The sequence below is a fragment of the Crinia signifera genome, chromosome 1, assembly GCF_055691185.1.
Source record: "Crinia signifera chromosome 1, ASM5569118v1, whole genome shotgun sequence".
In the NCBI taxonomy this organism is placed as follows: domain Eukaryota; kingdom Metazoa; phylum Chordata; class Amphibia; order Anura; family Myobatrachidae; genus Crinia; species Crinia signifera.
Window position 1 is genome coordinate 260,970,395 of NC_139217.1, and position 21,567 is coordinate 260,991,961.

General features: G+C 43.3%; 1 protein-coding gene across 1 annotated transcript in view; it reads right to left on the reverse strand.

Annotated features, from left to right (window-relative positions):
* The window catches only part of JAK3 (Janus kinase 3), a 97,342-nt gene that overhangs the window by 69,195 nt on the left and 6,580 nt on the right, over positions 1-21,567 (reverse strand). Inside the window, exons 5-9 of the mRNA XM_083181765.1 lie at positions 13,782-13,899; positions 12,029-12,174; positions 10,119-10,404; positions 6,274-6,396; positions 3,705-3,862 (exon numbers count right to left, since the gene is read on the reverse strand). Of these exons, the coding sequence (XP_083037891.1) occupies positions 3,705-3,862; positions 6,274-6,396; positions 10,119-10,404; positions 12,029-12,174; positions 13,782-13,899 (831 nt within the window). The remainder of the gene's footprint in view (positions 1-3,704; positions 3,863-6,273; positions 6,397-10,118; positions 10,405-12,028; positions 12,175-13,781; positions 13,900-21,567) is intronic.

Genomic DNA, 21,567 nt, shown 5'->3' on the forward strand with positions numbered 1-21,567 from the left:
GTGGGGTAGTGCTGCAGCTTCACCTATCTGCCAATGTGACAATGATTTATGGTGCTGAGCATCGGGAGCCAAGGCACACTGATTGCACAAGTGTGCAGTGCATTTCTGGGAGTTGACTAAGTCCCATGACACTTTGCACCAGAGGACAGAGGCTGAGAAGTTTGTGCTGAGCTCTGATTGGTGGAGCTCATTACATGCTTCTCAGGTCCATGGAGAACAGCAGCAGCAGCTTAGTCATGTGAGGGTTTTTAATCAGAGGCAGCACTAGGACTGTGAGGTCTCCTCCAGAGTAAGGGGCAGAGGAACAAACACAGGCTTTTCATGTGGTGTGTGTGTGTGTGTATATATATATATATATATATATATATATATATATATATATATATATCCCCTGCAGTTAACCATTGACCAAGTTTATTCTGCCTTTACTCTGTGTTTTGACAGTATAATATTCTCCCATGCAGTGTGCGGCCAGTAATGACAAGTGCAAGGGGGCCCCCCGGTCTAAAGTACCCCGGGCCCCCCGAAGGCTTAATCTGGCACTGGTGCAACATAAATGTAGAGATTGTTTTGGTAATAGTGTGTGAGGCCATGCGGATGCATGCTTTACAAACATAGCTGTAGGCCTATAATTTGTACAGCAATGTCCGAAATTTAAAATAGTAAGGAGTGCTTAAGCCACAACAATGTCATAACCCTTAAATAGCACAGCCTAATTGTGAGGTTAGAGGACAGTCCCCCAAAACCAAAGTACCAATTGGGATACAGCATACATTCATCCATGAAGGAGTAATTGAATTAATGTTATTTACTATGTACAGTATGTGTGTGTTAACATATTATTTTTTAGTACTGTGTTTACAGCAGACCCATCTTCAATGTAGTTTAAAAATGTATGTGGCCTTCACACATAACTCTGAACTTTTTATTATGTACAAATACAACAAACATTTGTGTATGTTATATATTAATTTTTTTTTTTTATCCCTTCACTACAGACACTGAACAGCAGCAGGAGGAGGTGGCAGCCCTAATGCGGGAGATCGTCCTCACCCTCCTGTACCTCCAGATCCTGTTTGGCCTTCTGGAGGCCCGCATTTAATTTTTTTTTTATCCCCCCCCCTTATTATTTTTGTTATAAATAAAAGTTTATGTACAGTTCGAAATTGCCTGTGTTTTTAATCAGAAATATGTTAGAGGGCTTGTAATGGTAGGTACATACAGATGTGTACTGTAAGTTATACTTGTAATTTGAGGTGAGGGGTAATGATTGATGTGTGAATGTGTGTGTTTTTGAGTAAAATAACACATAGTGAAAATGCATGAATGTTTAATGTTGTTAGATTAAAACATCACACATAACATCAGGGTAGGTATACATGTTACACATTGTGGACAAAGTAATTATGGACATAATTTAGTACATATACTGAAACACCAACATAACTTGATTTAAAAGTAACAGCAATATGGGGACACATAGATAGTGATTAAAATGCCACATTAGAACATAACAAATATACATGTAATGAGGGTTCAAATGTTGTTTTATTAGGTCTTTATTAAGGTAGACAATTGAGTTAATAGAAAACAATAATAGATTAACAAATAGATTAATTAATCAATTGTCAGAATTGTAGTTGAAAGGCAAGATTTGCAGGTCCATATATGTGAAGGGTATGGCAGCGTACACGGACGTACGCTCACTCTCACGAGCGGTGACATAAGCTGTGTTTTCCATTGAAAACAATAGGGACCCGTCCGTGCAAGCTGGCGTACGCTCAGATCTCCGCAAGAAGTCGGTGGGAAGACGGACGAAAGACGTCCGTAAACGGCGCCGTACGCTCAGTTGTACGCCTGTTGTCGGAGTGCAAGGGCTGGGCCGTCCGCGTACGTTGCCGTACGCTCATTTGTACGCCACTCCCCTTCTACGTTATTTCTGCCCGTACGTAAGCGGCTGATTTGTGGGTGGACTTAACCCCAACGGCCGCGTACGGCTAGCGTACGTTAATAGTGAACGTACGCACGTTTGGCCGCTCCGATCAGAATAACCTCCACAGTCTGACACTCCCGCATGGACAGTACACTAGCCAAGTCTGAACTATACAGCAAAGTGAGAGCAGAAGTTTTACCGCAGGTGGCACAGTGCTCTGCACACTATTATATTCTCATTCTATGCCCACATGGATGGTAAAGTATGAGGAAAAAAACACCTTTAAAACAAAAACATGAAAAACTCATGACAACCTTATTCATGTCAACCATGTCCATTTCAACCTTAAGCCTGTGTTGACCTTTGTTAACCTAGGGTATGTTAACCTAGGGTATGTTGCCCATTCTTGGGTGCCAACCTTGTGACAGTCGACCATTAGTGGTTGACCTAGTGACTGTCCACCTAGATCCAGGGACCGCATACCTGTTTCTAATGCTTACCATCTGGAGTCCAGTGGCAGCGGCGGCAGGAGCACTGCCGAAATTGCCATAAAAATGGTATAACTCCTGTCAGTGGTCGGTGCAAACTCATGCTTTACTTGAAATGCTGCCATTTTGTTCTACACCCTCTACAACCACATAAAACTTGGCAGAGATTGTCAAGCAAACTACAGTATATTAACAATGGGTCGGATGGAGCTATATCTTCAAATAATGGTAGGCCCATCAACATGACAGGATAGCAATAACCAGTCATCAACTAACCATACATTCAGCCATAAACCATAAGGGTGAGATATAATAGGATGAGAGATTCAGAAAGTGAGATATTTGGGAAGAAATCTCCAGTTTTTTTAAAGCGGCAATCATTTACACTTCAAAATCAAACTGGTTTTGCAGTGTAAATGATTGCTGCTTTAAAAAAACAGGATATTTCTTCCCAAATCTCTCACTTTCTGAATCTCTCATCCTATTAAATCTCACCCCTTGTATTAAATTCGTTTTTCTTTTCTTAAAAAAATGATGTAATTTTTACACTTTCACATATTGGGCCAGATGTATCAAGAGTCAAAAGCTCTACCATGTCACAGGCTGGGTTTGAAAAATGACAGGTAGAAGCTGATTGGCTGGTTATTATCACTTTTTGAAGCTTGATACATATGGCCCATTATGAGGCTGATAAATGATAGGTAAACACACCCACATGGCATTGGCAACACCCACACAGCACTGGCCACAGCTCCTATACTGTATTTCTCACAATAGGCTATTGAGCATTTCAGCCCAAGACCTGTGTGGCCTTTTAATCTGACTCTATCAACAAGCACGTGAATATCGGAGCATGCAACACAATTAAAGGGGTGTACATGCGGGACTCGGCTTGGCTATTCTCTCTAAGCTGAGTCCTAATCAAGATATAGTTAGCCGTCAGAGAAAAAGATGGCTAACTACATCCTGCCTTCCCCAAGCCATGGCCAAATTACACCGTGACAGGCGGCTTTGTGAAAATATGGCTTGGACAAATTGCATCGTGTGTACACCCCTTTGATTGATTTTCTACTGCTTAAGAAGGGACCACATAGAATGCCCACACATACTGTATTAAACTTGGTCATTAATGTTTATATAATGAGCTATACTAAGCATACTGTACATAACAATGCTGTTAGAAAGTAAACTTAACTTGCACTTTAATGAAAGGTTCTTTTCGATACCCTTACAATGTTACTGGATATGAAGTTAAAGGGACTGTTTAGCTTTCTGTAACTCACGTGATGGGTCCATGGCACTGATTCTCCAAATTCCACCGGAGGCGTGGAGGTGCCACTTCCTCACAAAAATAATGGTGAGAGTCTGTAGTTAACCGGTAGTATCCATCAATGAGAGACACAAAAGACAGGGCTTCCCTAAGGACTGGAAACTGGGACTCCTTGGGGAAATATAATAGTAAAACTATTTTGAGATTACATATCTCATAAAATATCAGGTCTATCAGGTGTATTCAGAAAACTTAACTGTTAAAGAAAGCAAAAACAAAATCTACTAATTATAGTAGGTACTTGTGTATTATCACAGCGCCCGGATACGCTACGTTTTATACGTAGGCTAAGCTACGTTGTCAGCGTAGCCGGCGCCGTGATAATACAGGAGGCAGCACTGGGAGCAGGGTGGTGTGTTTTATACTTACCCTCCTCTGGGAGGCGATCCCCGATGACTCCCCAGCGTAATTCAGCGTAGTGCCGCTGGCAGAGCATCACATGGTTTCCCTTCTCCCCCAGCGGCACTACACTAATTGTGTAAAGTGTCCGTGGCGAGTGCCAGACCAGGGGGACTGAATGCGACTGCCGGGGAGTCACCGTGGATCCCTACGTGAGTCAGCGGGGAGTCAGCAGGGATCGACGCGGTGCCCGGGCCGGAGGAAGGTTAGTATAGACCAGCCATTTTACCCCCACTATCCACGTCATACCCCCACTATCCACGTCATACCCCCAGTATCCACGTTGGCATGGAGTTGATTTTATAAAGTGTGGCAAGCGGAGCGAGCCACCAAGCCTAAAGCGCTTCAGGCTCGGTGGCTCGCTGAGCTCGCCACACTTTATAAAATCAACTCCACTCTGACATGGATACTGGGGGTATGACGTGGATAGTGGGGATATTAAGCATTGTGTATTTTTAGGGCTCCAGAGCCACTTACGTAGTTTACGTAGCCAGCATAGTCCTGTATTGGTATTCTGAATACACCACTACGTAAACTACGTAATGGGCGCCCTGATAATACACAAGTACCATACAGTAAACCTAGATATACTGTAACAATTTTTTTGTACCGGTAATAAGTGTGCCTAATTCCTATTTTTACACAAAACTGGTGGTTTACGTGCAAATTTGTCTATCTCTGGAATGCGGTTGACTTTCCTACAGGTAACAACTGAGAGTCTGATTCAGATTTTTACACTAACCCGATGGTTTACGTACAAATTTCCTACAAACGAGATAAGGTTAGCATCCTGGTGAAAATAGGCTTGCGGCCAGAAGACTGGTGCCAGAATATGGGCATTGCTGGGGATGCCAATGTTAATGCCAAATTAACGATTATACTGTAGGTATGCTAGGAAAGGATAGGATTAGGTTCCAGGGTTGGGGGTTAGGTTTAGGCTGTGGAGAGGGAGGGTTAGATTTAGGCAGAAGAAATGGGAGTTAGAGTTAGGCTATGGGGGGGGGAGGGTAGGTTTAAAGTGCAAGTTAGGAAAGTTAGGGTGAGGTAATAACATACGAGGATTAGGTTGTGGAAAGGGAGGGTTGGAGGGGGCAGGGAGACGGTATTCCTATGTTGGTCTTCTGAATGCCGGCATACCGTCCCTACAGACACCTACTATATTTGCATTTTATTTTTACAGACTTGCGGCTGTGCAATTCCATACAAATCAGATTCAGACCCTGAAATTGTATTCTCTTAGTTGGAGAACATTTTTTATAGAAACATTATGGCGGGTACGCAATCCCGGATCATGGCTGTTGATCCCTCCCCACAGCCGTGAGCCAGGTCCATTAACGTTTTGCTTGACAGAAAATGGGCAAGCTGGATTCAATGTCCTGCCTGTGGATCGCCAAAAAGTGTCCGCGTAAACGCCCGTTATCAGCAGAACGGGCCCGTCAGCTTCTAAAGTCGGGCTCTTTCTGCCATGATACCTCTTCAATGCTGTCGGTAAAGACAGCATTGAATAGGGTCCCGCCACCTGTCGGGAATAACGGTGGAGCAATGCATACCCCCATAAAACTATATAATTCTGCACAAACAATTCTAACTATTTAAAATAGTATACTGGGTTTTACAACTTACAGATATAACTCCTGATATTTGCAACAAACTGTACTGATTGTTTCCATGATTTTAAATTTTCCTAAGGTCAGGTATGAGACAAGGGGATATCACAGTTTTTAAACTTTCAACAGATGACTTCATGCAGAAATACTTGTGGCTTCATAGTTGCAGAAATAAAAAATGCATTATACTGTACCCTCCAAAATATGTCATAATATGCCATAAAGTAAATGTTGTATATTTAGATCTGACAATGGGGCAGATGTATTAAGCCTTAACAAGAGATAAATGCAAGGGTGATATAGAGAGATTCACAGCCAATCACCTGCTAACTGCCATGTTACAGGCTGTGTCTGAAAAATGTCAGTAAGGAGTTGATTGGCTGGACGTTTTTCTCTCCTTATCATCCTTGCATTTATCTCTTGATAAGGATGAATACATCTACCCCAGTCTGTATATCATCTAAATGCTGTCCTCTATTGCCATGTACCATCTGTTTTACCTCACACTCCACTCACCAGAACCTTGTTGTTTTGCTTGGTGATGGTCACAATGCGTCCTTCTACTATTGTTTGATCAACATTAGTTTGTGTTATTCTAATGTCTACAATATCTGCGAAGTCACAAAATGGCTGCCACAACTGCAAAGGATACATGAATTAAGTGCACATTGTAATATTTTATTTCCCAAAAAGAATATAATACTGTAAATACAGAAATATGACAACAAATGCTGGACCTTTTGGTAACAAACCCATGGACTACCACTGGGAATGGTAATGTGCTGAGCACAGTAGTAGCCTGAAGCATGGTGATCAAAGCAGGCTCAGTACACTCTTTGGGGGGCCACTTGCTCGGGTTGTTGATACTGACACCAAAAAAGTAAGAAAGTCATATCAACCTTTTCATGTGTTGACCTTTCCAATGTTGACCTTGTGGATTTTGACCTTTTGGAGATGACCTAGAAACTGTCAACCCTATGATCCATGACCAATTGGGCAGAGGGAATCCTGCGTTAGAATGTGAAAGCACGCTATTCTCGTCTTGCTCTGCTGACTGGCCAGTGAATGTTCTGGAGTAGGGAGGGGAGCAGGAAAGCAAACTATCATTGTTATACTAGTTGTGCCATGCGGATATAATCTTGAGTCCACGGTGCAAAATATTGGAACATGCTGTTGCTGTAATTAAATAGATAAACTCAAAGCATGTGGCCTGAGTGTTTTCCCTCACCAAATACTGTCCAAACCCCGTCTACTTCATGTCCATTGGCTGATTGGCATAGCTGTTTCAATAATATGGAGCAGGGGTGTCAAACTCAAATTCATCGGGGGCCGCATCAGCAGTTTGGTCACCCTCAAAGGGCCGGTTGTATCTGTAGGTCCCCCTGTATAATTATAATGCCATGACACCACAGGCTGCTCCCCCTGTATAATTATAATGCCATGACACCACAGACTGCTCCCCCTGTATAATATAATTAAAGTAATGCCATGACACATAAATGATTATACAGGAGGAGCAGCCTGTGGTGTCATGGCATTATTATTATTATAAACGGGGACACCTCAGGAAACAGCAAATATATATTTTTTTTTATTGTGAGTGTGATCCTCATCCTCACTTACTGTTTCTCCGTCTGTCCTGCAGCTGCTGCGGCTTCCAGCTTTTCTTCACTGCTTGCTGCAGCCACACTGTCCCCGACTCCCGGTCCAGCTTCCCTGCCTGCTCCTACTTCTCTACAGACGCATGGGCGGGCGGCGTCATCGTCATGACGTCCCCACCCAGTGTCTGTCACTGCCGGGCATCAGAGGGAACAGGCGGCCGGGCCCTCCTCCATGTAGCCGTGCAGGCCGGCGGCCATGTTTCTGTAGCCGCATACATATGTGCCTACAGGAACATGGCCGCCGACAGTTGAGGAACAGGTAAGGCGGCCGCGGTGGGGTGGGTGAGAGGAGGTGGGACACACTGCCCTGCTTGCTATCTCCTTGCGCGGGCCACATGATGAGGTCTGGCGGGCCGGATTTGGCCCGCGGGCCTTGTGTTTGACACCCGTGATATAGAGTATTGTTCATATTAAAGATGAATGCAGTGTTAAATTAATTACTTAAAATATAGCTCCTTTACAGTTTTATCAAGCAAATGGTTACAAATGCACTGTAAAGAGCTGCAAAATTTAGTATGACTCCCCAAAATAAAGAAGTGATAATCACCGGCATTAGATATTATTGTCATATTTCTCCACATCATGGCTTCTCTGGTTACTTAGGGGTTTATTTACTAAGATGGGAATTCTATTGAAGATGGGATGTTGCTATGGAAAACCAATCAAATTATTATTATTATTTTATTTATAAGCGCCACAAGTGATTTGCAGCGTCGTACAAAGGGACAGTACAGGGAGACAAAATTTGGCATTACATTGAATACAGTAGATAACAAAAATAGAGTACAAGTAAAGAGCGCCACAGTTCAATACACATTACAGCTTAAATATAAGTAGTGAGGATTTGACCAATGTGCTACTAGAGACTTGTGGCCAATGATGGAGATGAGTATGTGGACAAAGATGGTCACTGAGTGTTTGAGTATGGGAGAGCTGTGAGTGAAATGTGAAGAGAAGTGGGCTTTGACAACAGGAGCAGAGGCGTAACTCTGGGAGGCAATGGAGTCATCTGCCGCCGGGCTCCTACTCCCAAGGGGGCACCTCTCCTCTCCTGCCAGTTTGAATCAGTTCATTGAAAGCCATCGATATCGCTTCTGTGGCTGACTCCCCCCTCATAACATTATTTTTGTAAGTGTCACAACCTGTATTCCTGTATTAGAACCCATGACCTATCTTACTAGAGACAGACACCTTACTGATTGAGCTATATGGGGGGCACCAATATTTATCTTGCCTCCGGGCAACTGGGGCGAACTTACGCCACTGAACAGGAGGGAAGAGGGCCCTGCTCTGAGGAGCTTACAATCTAGTAGGAAGGGGAGACAGACAGATTACAAGAGGTGCAAGCGAGTGGGTGGTGGCTAGATAGCAGGATGTAAACAGGCAGGGGGTCGGTGAACCAGCCTCAGGACTAGTTTATGCAGCAGAAGGGTATGCTTTGATGAATAGATGAGTGCATGTTCTAAACTTTGCAAGGTCGTGGATAGTCTAATGGAGCGGGGGAGTGTGTTTCACTGAAGGGTTGCAGCACGGGCAAAGTCCTGTACTCTAGCGTGGGTAGCAGGGTAGAGGAGAGATGACATTCGTCGGCCGACCGTAGAGGGCCGGAGGGTGTATGAATGGAGATGAGGTTAGAGATATATGGAGCAATGGAGTTAGAGATGGCCCTGTATGTGAGTGTGAGGTGTTTGAAGAGGATTCTGTAGGGGAATGGGAGCCAGTGCAGATTTTGTTGAAGGGGAGTGGCAGAATTAGAGCGGCGGGAGAGGAAGATAAGCCTGGCTGCAGAGTTGATGACAGATTGGAGAGGAGCCAGTTGGGATAGAGCGAGGCCAGTGAGGAGAACATTGCAGTAGTCGAGCCGTGAGATGAACAGTGAGTGGACGATAAGCTTATATTTTTTATCTACTAGAAGGTGCTAAATAAAGAAAACGTAGAATCTGATTGGTCAGCATGGACAAAGTGATGGTTGGCATTACTGCCTCACAGCACTGAAATCATGGGATTGATTCTTACCATGACCTTAACTGTGCGGAGTCTGTATATTCTCCCTGTGCATTCAAAAATATTCTGGCAGTTTAATTGGTTTACATCAAACTTAACCCTAGAATTAATGTGTGTGAGTGTATATGTGGTAGGGAATATAGATTGTAAGCTCCACTGGGGCAGGTATTGATGTTCAAATATTGTATTGAATGTTCAAATATTCTCTGTAATGCGTAATATGCGTGGGCTATATAATAAACTGTTAATAAATAAAATAAATAAATAATTGGTTGCTATGTGAAAAATCCCAACTTCATTTGAACTCCCATCTTAGTAAATAAATCCCTCTACCAGCAGTTCATGTATCTCAGGTAACCTGTGTATCTTTATTAGGAATGAATGCAGCATGGTTGAAAATGTGACAGCTATAATGACTACAGCTGTGCACCAGCTAGGTGATTTGAAAAACATGAACTGTTGGTAGATCTCGAGGACCGGTTTGGCCATCCCTGCCTTATGGTGCCCATACAAGGTACAATATTCCCATGCGTTTTAAACTCGCATGTGAGTTGCATGCAATGCAATCGGGACCTAGTTCAAAAAGCACGGGCTGCACAAACTTCATGTGCTGTGCAATGGGATGCCCATGGGAGCGCGCATCGCACAGCACCCTTGCACCGTGTATGGGCACCTTTAGAGTATTTACTCACTTACCTCACTCTCTGCTTCTTTCCAGGTGATGCCTCCCATACTAGAAACTTTAAACACCAGATCTTTCCCATCTTTCTGGGTGTTTTTGACAGGAAAGGTCTCTGTCCCAAAGTCCTGGTAGAGTTTCTCTATATCTACTAGGTATTTTATTTTGATGAGAGGAACACTGAGTGTACAGGCACGGATCTTCTTGAGAGATTTCTGAAAACTCCGGCGTAGTCTCTTTCGGCAAAACAAGTTCAACTTCACGATGCTCTCCCGGAGACACTGGGGAATGCAGTGCTTATAGCTGTACAGGGAGGACAAAGAAAATTACAGGACTGGAGACTATGATAAGACCCACTTCATACATCATAATAACACCTAGGCACTGTATGAACTACAAAAAAGTCTAGGAATTTCAAGGCGCATGCAACAGGGATGCCGCATTCCCAAAACTGATGTTGGCATTGAAACTAACCCAAAGAAGCCAGGGCTGGAATCCCAATATCAATTAAATGCTGACGTTGGAATCCTGACTGCTGGGATGCCAAGTATAGGTTTAGGCACGAGGAGGTACTTAGCGTTAGAATATATGGGGGGTTTACAGTTAGGTTACAGAGTTATGGTTATGCACTTAGAAGGGAGGGTTAGGGTTAGACTGTCCACAGAGGGGTGTTTAGGTAGTGGGAAATGAGGGTTAGGGCTATATACTAGCAGGAGGTTTAGGATAGGGGGAAGTTTAGGGTTAGGCTGCGGTGAGGGAGGGCAGGGGGAATGTAAGTATACTTACCTGACCTCTATAAGAAGACCCTCAATTGGAATGGTCATCACATGGGCAGTATTCAATAAGAAAAATTCTCCATGTTTTATGGCGAGTTTGTGCTTTTCTCGCCTTGGACGGAGACTTTTGCTCTCAAAAAGCGAGCAACCCTATTCAACGTGCACTTCTCGCCGTCTTTCTAAGTGATTTTCGCCGTGTCTCTCCGTGTAGCAATTCTCCATCTTTTCATGGAGAAGTGGAATATGAACTTTTACAATAAAAGTTTTTTTGTTTTAATTTTGGTGTCAAAAAATCTGGAATTTTAATCTGTGAAGGGGCATGCTATTTTTATTCATGTGCTTATAGCACATGAATATATATTTAATAAAAAAAAAATAGATATATATATTTTTTTTTTACACAGAGCAGCCAGCAGGGGGCCGGGAGCCGAGAGCCACTCATTAGATATTCATATAGTCACTGCACCCGATCATTACATATGCACGATTGGGTGCAGTGAATACCCGGCCCCCTGTTGGCTCTCCGGGGGGGCAGCCTGTGCTGCCTGGCTCCCGGGCAGCCCACCTCCCCCCCACATACGTTCTGGGGGAGGCAGGGAGACTTCCATCTCCCTGCCTGCCGCCGTCCTCAGGCTCCCTGCGGCATCACCTCATAAGCCGGATTGGCTGATACTCGCCGCGAGGGGCGGCGAGTATCAGTCACATTGAATACTATCTAAAGTGCCGTGGCGGAGAATCTCCAAACATGGAGAATCTCCGCAAAAACATGGCGAGTGCATGGCGAGCGAAAAAAACGCTCGCCATGCACGGAGAATATTTTCATTGAATACGGCCCTATGTATCCCATTTAGATACATCCTTTTAAAATTAAAGTAACCAGGACAGGAATCCTCTTTCCTCTGCAAAATCCATGCACTTACCAGGTATGTAACCCGGAATTACAGGGTACCATAGCAACATTTTGTTATGCCCTTAAAGTCCAGTATTAACACCCACTTAAGAACAACTTACCATTCTGGAGACAGCTATACACCCCCCCCCCCCCCTCCTCCTCCTGCTGAAGACCACTTTCGCCCATTTGTAAAGGATCTGTACAGGTTACATTACACCCAAGGTTTTAATAATGTTAATGTAGCATAATCTCTACTCACCTAACACTGCTGAGGATTTGTTTGGGGGTTTTGTTGTTCTCCTGTGCCAGCCGTATAATATCTAATACTGCTAGGGCAAGGCACTGTTCCTGAACATCCATATTAACAGGCAGAGGCATCAAACCATTTATGAAGTCACTGCGACACTGTAATGACAGAAAATATTTTTCGCAACAAAGAATGTCAGTCACGCAAGATTTTGCCCGGATCTGCCCCCAATGTAGGACCCTCTTCACTCCTGAGAAGAATAGTGTTGCGCAGGATGTGCTAAGAAATCCATTCCTACTGGAAGTATTATTTGGTTGAAGTAACACAATAAAAAATAAAGTGTCTTCTCTATTCCTCATGGACTCATCATGAAAACATCAGAGCCTCTCTTTTGGTATCATTAACAATGAACTTGACTATGGAATTAAAGTTTCCCAGCAGTTTTAGTGATGCATATTCCCTCATATGGTTGTGAAATACAGAAATACTGTAGAAAATCCGGTAAGTGGTAATTGGAAGAATTATTTACTAAATGTCTTACTGTACTTAACTAATGTCATGTCTGTGGGGTGACTTTGGACTTTGAGTTCTTTAATGAGTTTGGAATGCATATACCCTGTATTCCTGACTGGGAGCAGGGTAGGAGGCCCGAAGGCCTGGGTTTAGAAGAAGTTACAGGAAGACTGGAGTATTCAGGTAGTAATAATAATAAAGGGTAATTGGGTTCAGCCAATGTAGGCCATCGATGATGAAGAATATGAAGGGAGAACTGCAGGTGAGTATGCAGTTCAAGCTGGTACCACTAACGCAGACACAGAGGAGTTCCACTGATGATGTTGACTGTGATCGATGGTGATGATATCGACGTTGACTCGCTGACTGGTGGCTGGTAATGAATATGGTACTGAGATGCAAGCAGATAGCAAATGGAAGTAAGCAGTGAGGCAGGAGAACAATGAATAATTGATGGTACACTGGAACAGTGAAGCTGGAGATGACTTGGATGCACCAAGGCAGTTTCCCAGTCTGGACACTGGGGGAGGAAGGCTGCAGCAGGATGATAAGCTGCAAGTGCTGTGGAAAGCAGGAAATACTCAGAGGTATCAGGAGACACTGTTACCCTAAGGACATCATTGCACTGACTGTTTGCTTGGCCCAGCTTCAGCATATTTATAGGCAGGGAGTGCAGCGGATTGGTTGTAGCGGATTGATGTCAGAATGGCCAGTCCAGAATTGGCTGAGGAACTCCTGTGAATCAAACCAATATGGCTGCGTGCATGGTGGAGACTGTAGTGATGTTTGGTGTGCATGTGGAAATGCCTGAGGCCTGTAACAGAGAGAAGGCCCAGTGCTGGGAGTTTGAGTACAACAGGGCCGCAGACTGTGCTCAGCAGTGTCTGCTGAGATGATATCACGGGAGAAGCTGACTGTGCGCATCCGGCGCCAGCTGTACGCTGGAACTCTGCAGCACAGACCTGGATGACAGTCTCTGAGCAAGCCTAGAGAAACACCTGGAATGCAAGTAAGTGTTTCTCAGACCCTGAATGGTGGCAACTAATGCTTGACATGCTTTCCCTCTACAGGCTTACGGAGATGCAAACATAAGGATCCCACAAGTTTAGATATGGATGCATTTTCAGTGTGGAAAAGTGAAAGGTGTATATTAACATTACAGATACTTGTATCAATCTTATATGACTAAAATAATGTCAGTGTAATCAACAATTCTATTCACATATAATTAAACACCCATCACATAGCTTACCTGGGCAAAAAGATAGTCTATGACCTGGTAACTGAGAATCGGATCATGAGGCAAATCCATGAGGTTGCAGCGTGTAGATTTTTGTCCGCCTGAACCAATCCAGCTGGGGAAGAAGAACCTTTCCATGGATAGAAATAATAAAGAAACGCAATTAATAAAATGGTACTTCTTACCATTCTATTGAGTCCTGTTGGAGAAAGTGCGCTATATAAATAAAACTTACTTACTTATAAACTAAGCTACTATATTAGTAAAAATAAAAATATATTTCTATTTTTCATTACTGACTGGCCCAACGCTGAAGTGAACCAGGAAAAAACTGATCTAACTACTCTGAAGGACCCTAGTCTGGTCTTCAGGAGCGAACAATGCTGAACTCCACTTGTGCAAGAAACCATAGATGATCTAGACAGCAAAATTGTGGTGTCCTAACTAGAGATGAGCAAGTTTAGTTATGGGAAAACCTGCCCAAATGTACCAATTCCTAATGGATCAGAGCCACGGCTTGGGTTTTCCTCCCAAGGTTTTACCTTGATTCGAAAACAAGGCAAAACATCATTGTCACATTGTCGGATCTTGCGTCTTTGGATTTGATAAAAGTTCCTCCCTCATGGTTCGGGTGCCATTTCACAAAGGACACTGGAATGTTAGGGTTTGGGCTGCAGTGACTGTTACTGTGACTGTCAGTGAAGATTAAGGGTTGTGGACTACTGTAAGTGTCATCATCATCATCCTCATCATCATCAGTGAAGGTGTGAGAGCTGCAGCACTATGATTGTGTCAGTTTTAGATAAATCATCATTATAAAAAAAATAATGTCTGTGTTTTTAGGTCAAGACCGGTTTAGGCACTGTTAACTGGTAGCTATATAAAAGCTACCAGATGTAGCGAAACACGTCAAGGACTGCTGCTAGCCAACCCTACAGGATTTGCCATCTTCACCAACCTTGCAGGAACTTGAAATTAAGGAACAAAAGACACCAACTCTTACCACTCGCCAGGTTATTTATTCCTGGCTTGGAACTCAAGGATTCAACATTCAACCATTGGATATTGGTGATTATTTCCAGCATTGGGCCGACCACATGGACACTGAGCGGACACTTGCTTCTTGCCAGCACATTTAGGGGCAGTATCTATTTATTTATTTACCTGTCTTCCTTATTGGGTACAATTTTGTTGCCCTGCTTGTGATTGTGGGTGGATACCACATTTTATTTAAATCTGACTGTTTTCATGGTTTTTAACATAGTGTTGTTACATGTTATGTTTTATTAAAAAATGTGTAAAGACCACCCAACTTTTACTATCTTTTTTTTTTCCAAATAGATATACAGTAGCACTGCTTGTCTCCCTTTTTTTTTCTTTTTCATTAGATGTATATGCAGGAGTAACTAACATGTTTCTAAAGCAGCTGCTGAGAAGTTGCCCATATTAAGCACCCCCTTTTCCAACCCCCATTAGATGGTTGGTCCCTACTTTTTCTTCACTGTTGAAATAATACTGTTTACTGTTACCTATGTTACTAATAGTGATGTAAATCCCAGTATTAAAAAAAAAATGTGTGCTGGTCAGGCACTCTTACAATATAACATTCAGAATGTGCCACCATTACTCACTGCAGTGTAAAAAAAAAAAAAGAATGTGTGTTGTTCATGCACCATTAAAAAAGTAATATTCAGTGGATACCACATGTTACTGATAGCACTGAATAAATATGGATGAATTGATAGAGCAGAAGCAGCAACACAGAACTAGTGCTGTGCTCATTCACAGGCAGACTAATCTGGGCCTAATTCAGACCTGTTCACTCCCAGCCTAGCAAACAGGTAAACGCCACCCGCTGGGCGAATACTCGTGGCTTCATACGCTTACACATCCACACTGTATACGCTTACACATCCATTCGCATGCAGCCGTGTGGGTAAAAAATCATTCGATGGCCATCAACCATGGAATGATTTATTTTCCCGTTCGCAAATAAAAGTCAGTCACAACTGTCTTTTATTTGCCACGATCATGGCCACATTTTGGGCAGCCACCCTGGCCAGGCTTAACACACCTGCATCCACACTGGGATGCCCAGCATTTTTCTGGGTGCACCCACCATTTGTAGGCACGCCCAGGAGATGCTGGGTGTTCTCATGCGACAGTCCCCTAACTTATGACTACTGACTTGAGTAAATCATATCTATAGGACTCCCTTAGTGGACAAAAATGTATCCAGTTTTGATTTAAATTCATTAACAGTAGTTGCTGTAACCACCCCCACCGGCAATGAGTTCCAGAATTTTACTGCTCTAATGGTGAAGAATCCTCTTCTTAATTCAGTACGGAATTTATTTTCCTCGAGCCTCAGTACATGTCCAGGTGTCCTAAGTATAGGCCTGTTAGTGAACAAATCATCTCCCAGTTCCATATGATTCCCAATCCTGTATTTGAACATACTGTACTAATCATATCACCTCTCAACCTCCATTTCTCCAGTGAAAACATATTCAGCCTGGTTAACCTATCTTTGTATTCTAGTGATTCAAGACCTTTTACTAGCTTCTCTGTACCTGTTCCAATTCATTCATGTCCTTTTTAAGGTGCGGTGCCCAGAACTTTACACAATATTCCAAGTATGGTCTCACCAATTCCTTGTAAAGATGCACTATCACATTGGCATCCCTTGAATCCATACCCCTTTTAATTCATGCCAGTGTCCTGTTTGCTTTTAATGCTGCACTTGAGCAGTGCACACTATTACCCAATTTTTCATCTACAATGACCCCAAAGTCCTTCTCTACAGCAGAATTCCCTATAATAACTCCATGAGGGAGTCCACTTTGGACCTTACCCCATCTGGAATATATGCCATTTACCACCACTCTCTGTCCCCAATTTTGCAACCAGTTTTTAATCCAATTACAAATTTTATTTCCTAATCCTAAATTTCCCAGTTTCATTAATATCCTTTTATGAGGAACCGTGTCAAAAACTTTAGCGAAATCAAGCAGTATTACATCAACAGATTTTCCTAAGTCCAGCCCCCTACTGACTTCCTCATAGAAGCTAATTAAATTAGTCTGACATGATCTATTTTTGACAAACACATGCTGAGCCTTACTTACAGTATCTCTTTTTCCTGTTCTAAGAAATTTTAGATACTATCTCTTATTATTCCTTCTAATATTTTCCCCATAATTGATGTAAGGCTGACCAGTCTATAATTTTCAGGGTTAGTTTTGCTATCTTTCTTCCATATTGGTACTACATTAGCTATGCGCCAGTCCCTTGGTACTGTCCTTGAGCTTATTGATTTCTCGAATATCAGATATAACTGTAGTGCTATGATAGAACTCAATTATTTTAGTAAACTATAGTGTATTTCATCCGGGCCAGGAGATTTGTTACTATTTAGGTTCTGTAATCTATTTTTGACTACTTCCTCACTCAAACATACAGTTTGGGAGCAATCAAGAGCCGAGCATTTAATCTGTGGGAGATCTTCTGAAGATTCTTCCCTTGTAAATACCAAAGCAAAAAATAAATTTATTATTTCCGCTTTCCCTTTTCCTTCTATTACCAGGGCACTCTGCTTATTTTTTAGTGGGCCAATATTTTCCTTCCTTAATCGTTTCCCATTTAATGTATATAACTGTAGAATTTTTTGGGATTAGATTTGCTATCTGTGGCTATTTTACGTTCAGTCTCTAATTTAGCCATCTTGATTGTATTTTTACATTTCTTATTACATTCTTTTTTTCGGCAAATGATTTGGGTGTCCCATCTTGTTTAAATGCTTTGCTTCCCCTCCTTTTTTTTAGCTAATTCAAATTTGACTTTGCTGTTAAGCCACATAGGTTTCCTTTTTCCTTTTGACATTTGTTCTTTTATTTACCCTAGGAATAAATTTACCAGTATATTTTTAAAGTTTGCCACCTTTTAGTAGTATCCATGCCTCTAAATAATTCCTTCCAGTTTATATACTTTAAGGACTCCTCAAACTTACCAAAGTTTGCTTTTCTGAAATATAAGGACCAAGTTGCTCCAATATAATTATCTTTGTTAAAATTTAAATCAAATGTGATCATCTTGTGATCACTGTTCCCCAATGACTCCCTTATGGTTATTTTAGTAAGAATGTCCCCATTGTTGTATATCAAGATATCCAGTATATTGTTATTTCTGGTTGGACTTTCAATAAATTGATACAAATAGTGGTCATTCAGGGCACCCAATAAAACATTTCTCTTAGCGGTGTTACTTGACCTATCTTTCCAATTTATTTCTGGGTAGTTAAAGTCACCCATAATAATGTCCCCAAAGCTCAGAGGCATAGCTAGGGCGGAGCACAGGCTCCGGGCGCAGAAATGTCAACGGGCACCGGAGCCGCGCACTTTGCCGCCGGCTCCCCCGCCCTGCTCACGCGCACCCCCAGCACGCCCGCTCAATGGCGTAACTATGCTGCCTGCAGGGAGCGCCAGGCAAAAAAAAAATGCTGTGCAGGGATACGAGACGCGCTGTCCATCAGCGGTGCAGATAGTGGAAACTCTCCTGACCTTTAACCCCTCCGCTCTTTGCGGTCTGACATTCAGGCAAGCACCGCCAGCGCTTACCTGCATTGCGTTGCCATGGACAGGTACTTTCCCCACTCTGCTGCTTGGTTACTCCTGTCAAACAGCTGACAGGCCAGCGCAAGCTAAAGCAGAGTGAGCACTGCAGCATGATACAGCTCACAGTGAGTGTACTTTCTATAGCCATGCCTCTTTCCTGCACATCTGTGCCTCTGATACTTCCTCCTCCTCTGTGTCCCTGCTCTCCATGCCATCTTTACCTCTGTCACAATCTCCATTTGTCCCTCAAGGAACCCCTCTTCCTTTCCCCATCTGTACATCTGCGACCTCATCATGTATGCCTGCGCCTCCCCCATCCATGGCTGGTGGCTGCCATTGAAAGTGGTAATGACCAACAGAAGCAAGAATCACGGCAGCTAAGCACAATTTACACACAACTACATACCCTCCAACATGGCCCATTCCATTAGGTACAAAATGCTCTGTTCCTGGACTTCCCAGCACAGTCCAATATTCAAAGAGGGGGGTCACATCCAGGACAGTGATGTTTGGGGTGGCAGTAGGTGTGGCTCCCCTTTTTGAATATTGGATTGTGCTGCAGGCTCACATCTGCCACTGGCAGGGAAGTCCAGGAACAGAGCATTTTGTACCTAATGGAATGGGTCATGTTGGAGGGTATGCAACTACACACACACACGTGAGATGTGTCATTACAGTGTGCTATTTTGTGTAAGGGGTACTACGGTGAGTGGCATATACTGTAAGGTGTATTATGGAGTGGCACTTAAGTGTCAAATGTGTAATGGGCATTACAGTGTGTTATATAGTATGTAACGGGCATTGCTGTGTGTTAAATAGTATGTAATGGGCATTGCTGTGTGTTATATAGTAAGAATGGGTGTTACGGTTTGTTATATAGTATGTAATGGGCATTACTGTGTGTTATATAGTATGTAATGGGCATTGCTGTGTGTCAAATAGTATGTAATGGGCATTGCTGTGTGTTATATAGTAAGAATGGGTGTTACGGTTTGTTATATAGTATGTAATGGGCATTACTGTGTGTTATATAGTATGTACTAGGCATTACGGTTTGTTATATAGTATGTAATGGGCATTACAGTTTGTTAAATCGTAGGTAATGGGCATCATGTGTGACCTTAAGTGTAACTGGCATTATGGCATGTGGCTTTATGTGTAATGGGTATTACAAAGTTCGCTAAAACTTTCGGGGGGGGGGGGGGGGGGGCGCGAAACATCCCCTTGCTCCGGGCACTATGGCACCTAGCTACACCACTGCCTAAGCTGGCCACTTTTCCCACCTGTAGCAAGAGGTTATTTTCCTCATCCGTATTTCTGTGCTATATAAGTAAAAGCTGCAGCATTCATCTGTAGATGCCCACTAAATGCTCTTCTGATCTGCAGCTGTTTCTGAAGACACAGCATCAGATGGTTTACTTAAATATTGGTATCCTAAGTAACACTTGGGGCACCTAACATACAGTAGGCAGGAAATGTACGCTTCCAGAACCAGTCAAGCTGTGCTCTCCAGTTACGCCATGCACAAAGATGACCAAGTCGGATAAGATTTAGTGATTTGGCACTTGGACTTCTGGTCCCTGTTAATACAGAGACAACTATGGGGGTGATGTATCACACAGTGTAAAAGAGAGAAAAAGTGGAACCATGAAGATGTTACCTATAGCAACCAACCAGCTCTTAACTATCATATCAGAAGTGTACTTCTACCTCGATGCTATGAACAAATTCTCCACTTGTCCACGTCTTCACTTTTTATACTGCTTGATACATCTAACCCTAAGCCTTTTTTATGCCTAGAGGGGCAGACCAGGGGCATGAAATGTCAGGCATGCATAGGTCTTGTATAGCAAGGGTGCGAGGGCAAAGCATGTGCCTGATGCGTTGGCCAAGTACAGCAAGGGTGCACTAATATATTTGTAACATAATTATTAGACACTTCAGCAGAAGCATTTTTAAAGCGGAAAATCTTTTGCTGAAGCTGTAGGGCTGGTGCAGCCAGAGCCGGCCCGCCCGTTACGCGGAACAAGGTGACATAGTAATCAGAGCACTGACGGGGTCTTCTTCATTGCTGTCAGCTCCCTGATTACTGTGTCGCTTTACCGTGTGATGCCTCTCACAGTAACGGGTACAACCACCATCCAGGCACAATTGAAAGTGGTGACAGCCGGGCAGAGGGCAGTGGGCTGCCCAGCAGTATTCAGAGCAGGTCCGCTGATTTGAAATCTCACGCTGGCATGTGAGCCAATCAGAGTTTACAGTCCGGCAGCCAATCAGGAGCCACAACTGCCACTCCTGATTGGCTACCGGTCCGCAAGATTTCAAATAGCCACGGACCTGCTCTGAACATAGCTGGACAGCCCACCACTCTCTACCTGGGTGTCAACCCTTTTTTATTGTGATGGGCTGGTGGCTGTCCCTGTTACAGCAAGTGGTGTGCACTGTCCCTAATTTTTCATTTGAATTGTTACTCTACCCACATTGTAGCTCCATCCACAATATCCACAGTGAGGGGTGCTGAAATCTATGTTTGCTTACCAAAAAATTAGGCTTGGGCCGGCTCTGGGTGCAGAGACATACCTCCCAACATGACCCATGCCAGGAGGGACAATCTACTCTGCTGCTGGACTTTCCTCTTAATGTATGATTGCCATCACCTGTTTTTGAACAATATATAATAAGAAAGTTGTTTCTCCACAGGTGATAGCAATCATACATTACCAGGGAAGTGCAGGAGCAGAGCAATGTGTCCCTCCTGGAGAGGGTCATGTTGGGAGGTATGCAGAGATAGCATGGTGATGGGGATTACTACCAGTAAGTCAACAAAGGCACCTATGCAGCCAACCCACACATATGCAATAGGGCCACATCTGCCGGGTCCTAACGCAGCATGTTGCAGTATAAGGGGACACAGGGATGACCAAATTTAAAGAAGACACATACATTATAATGTGTGTGTTCACACAGTGTGGCCCTTGAAATCCGGTCGGCAGTGGCTGGATCCTGTTCTGCATTACCCATTATGACTGCACACGGTATCACAGGCGTAGGCAGTTACACGCCCCTAAAATGGGTGTGATTAGTAACCACCCCTATGTTACCACCCACAGTTGATGCTGACTGTCTCACTTTGTGAATAACTCTTCACTGCGTCTGTCTTCCCAAGACCATCGTGACATGTGCAG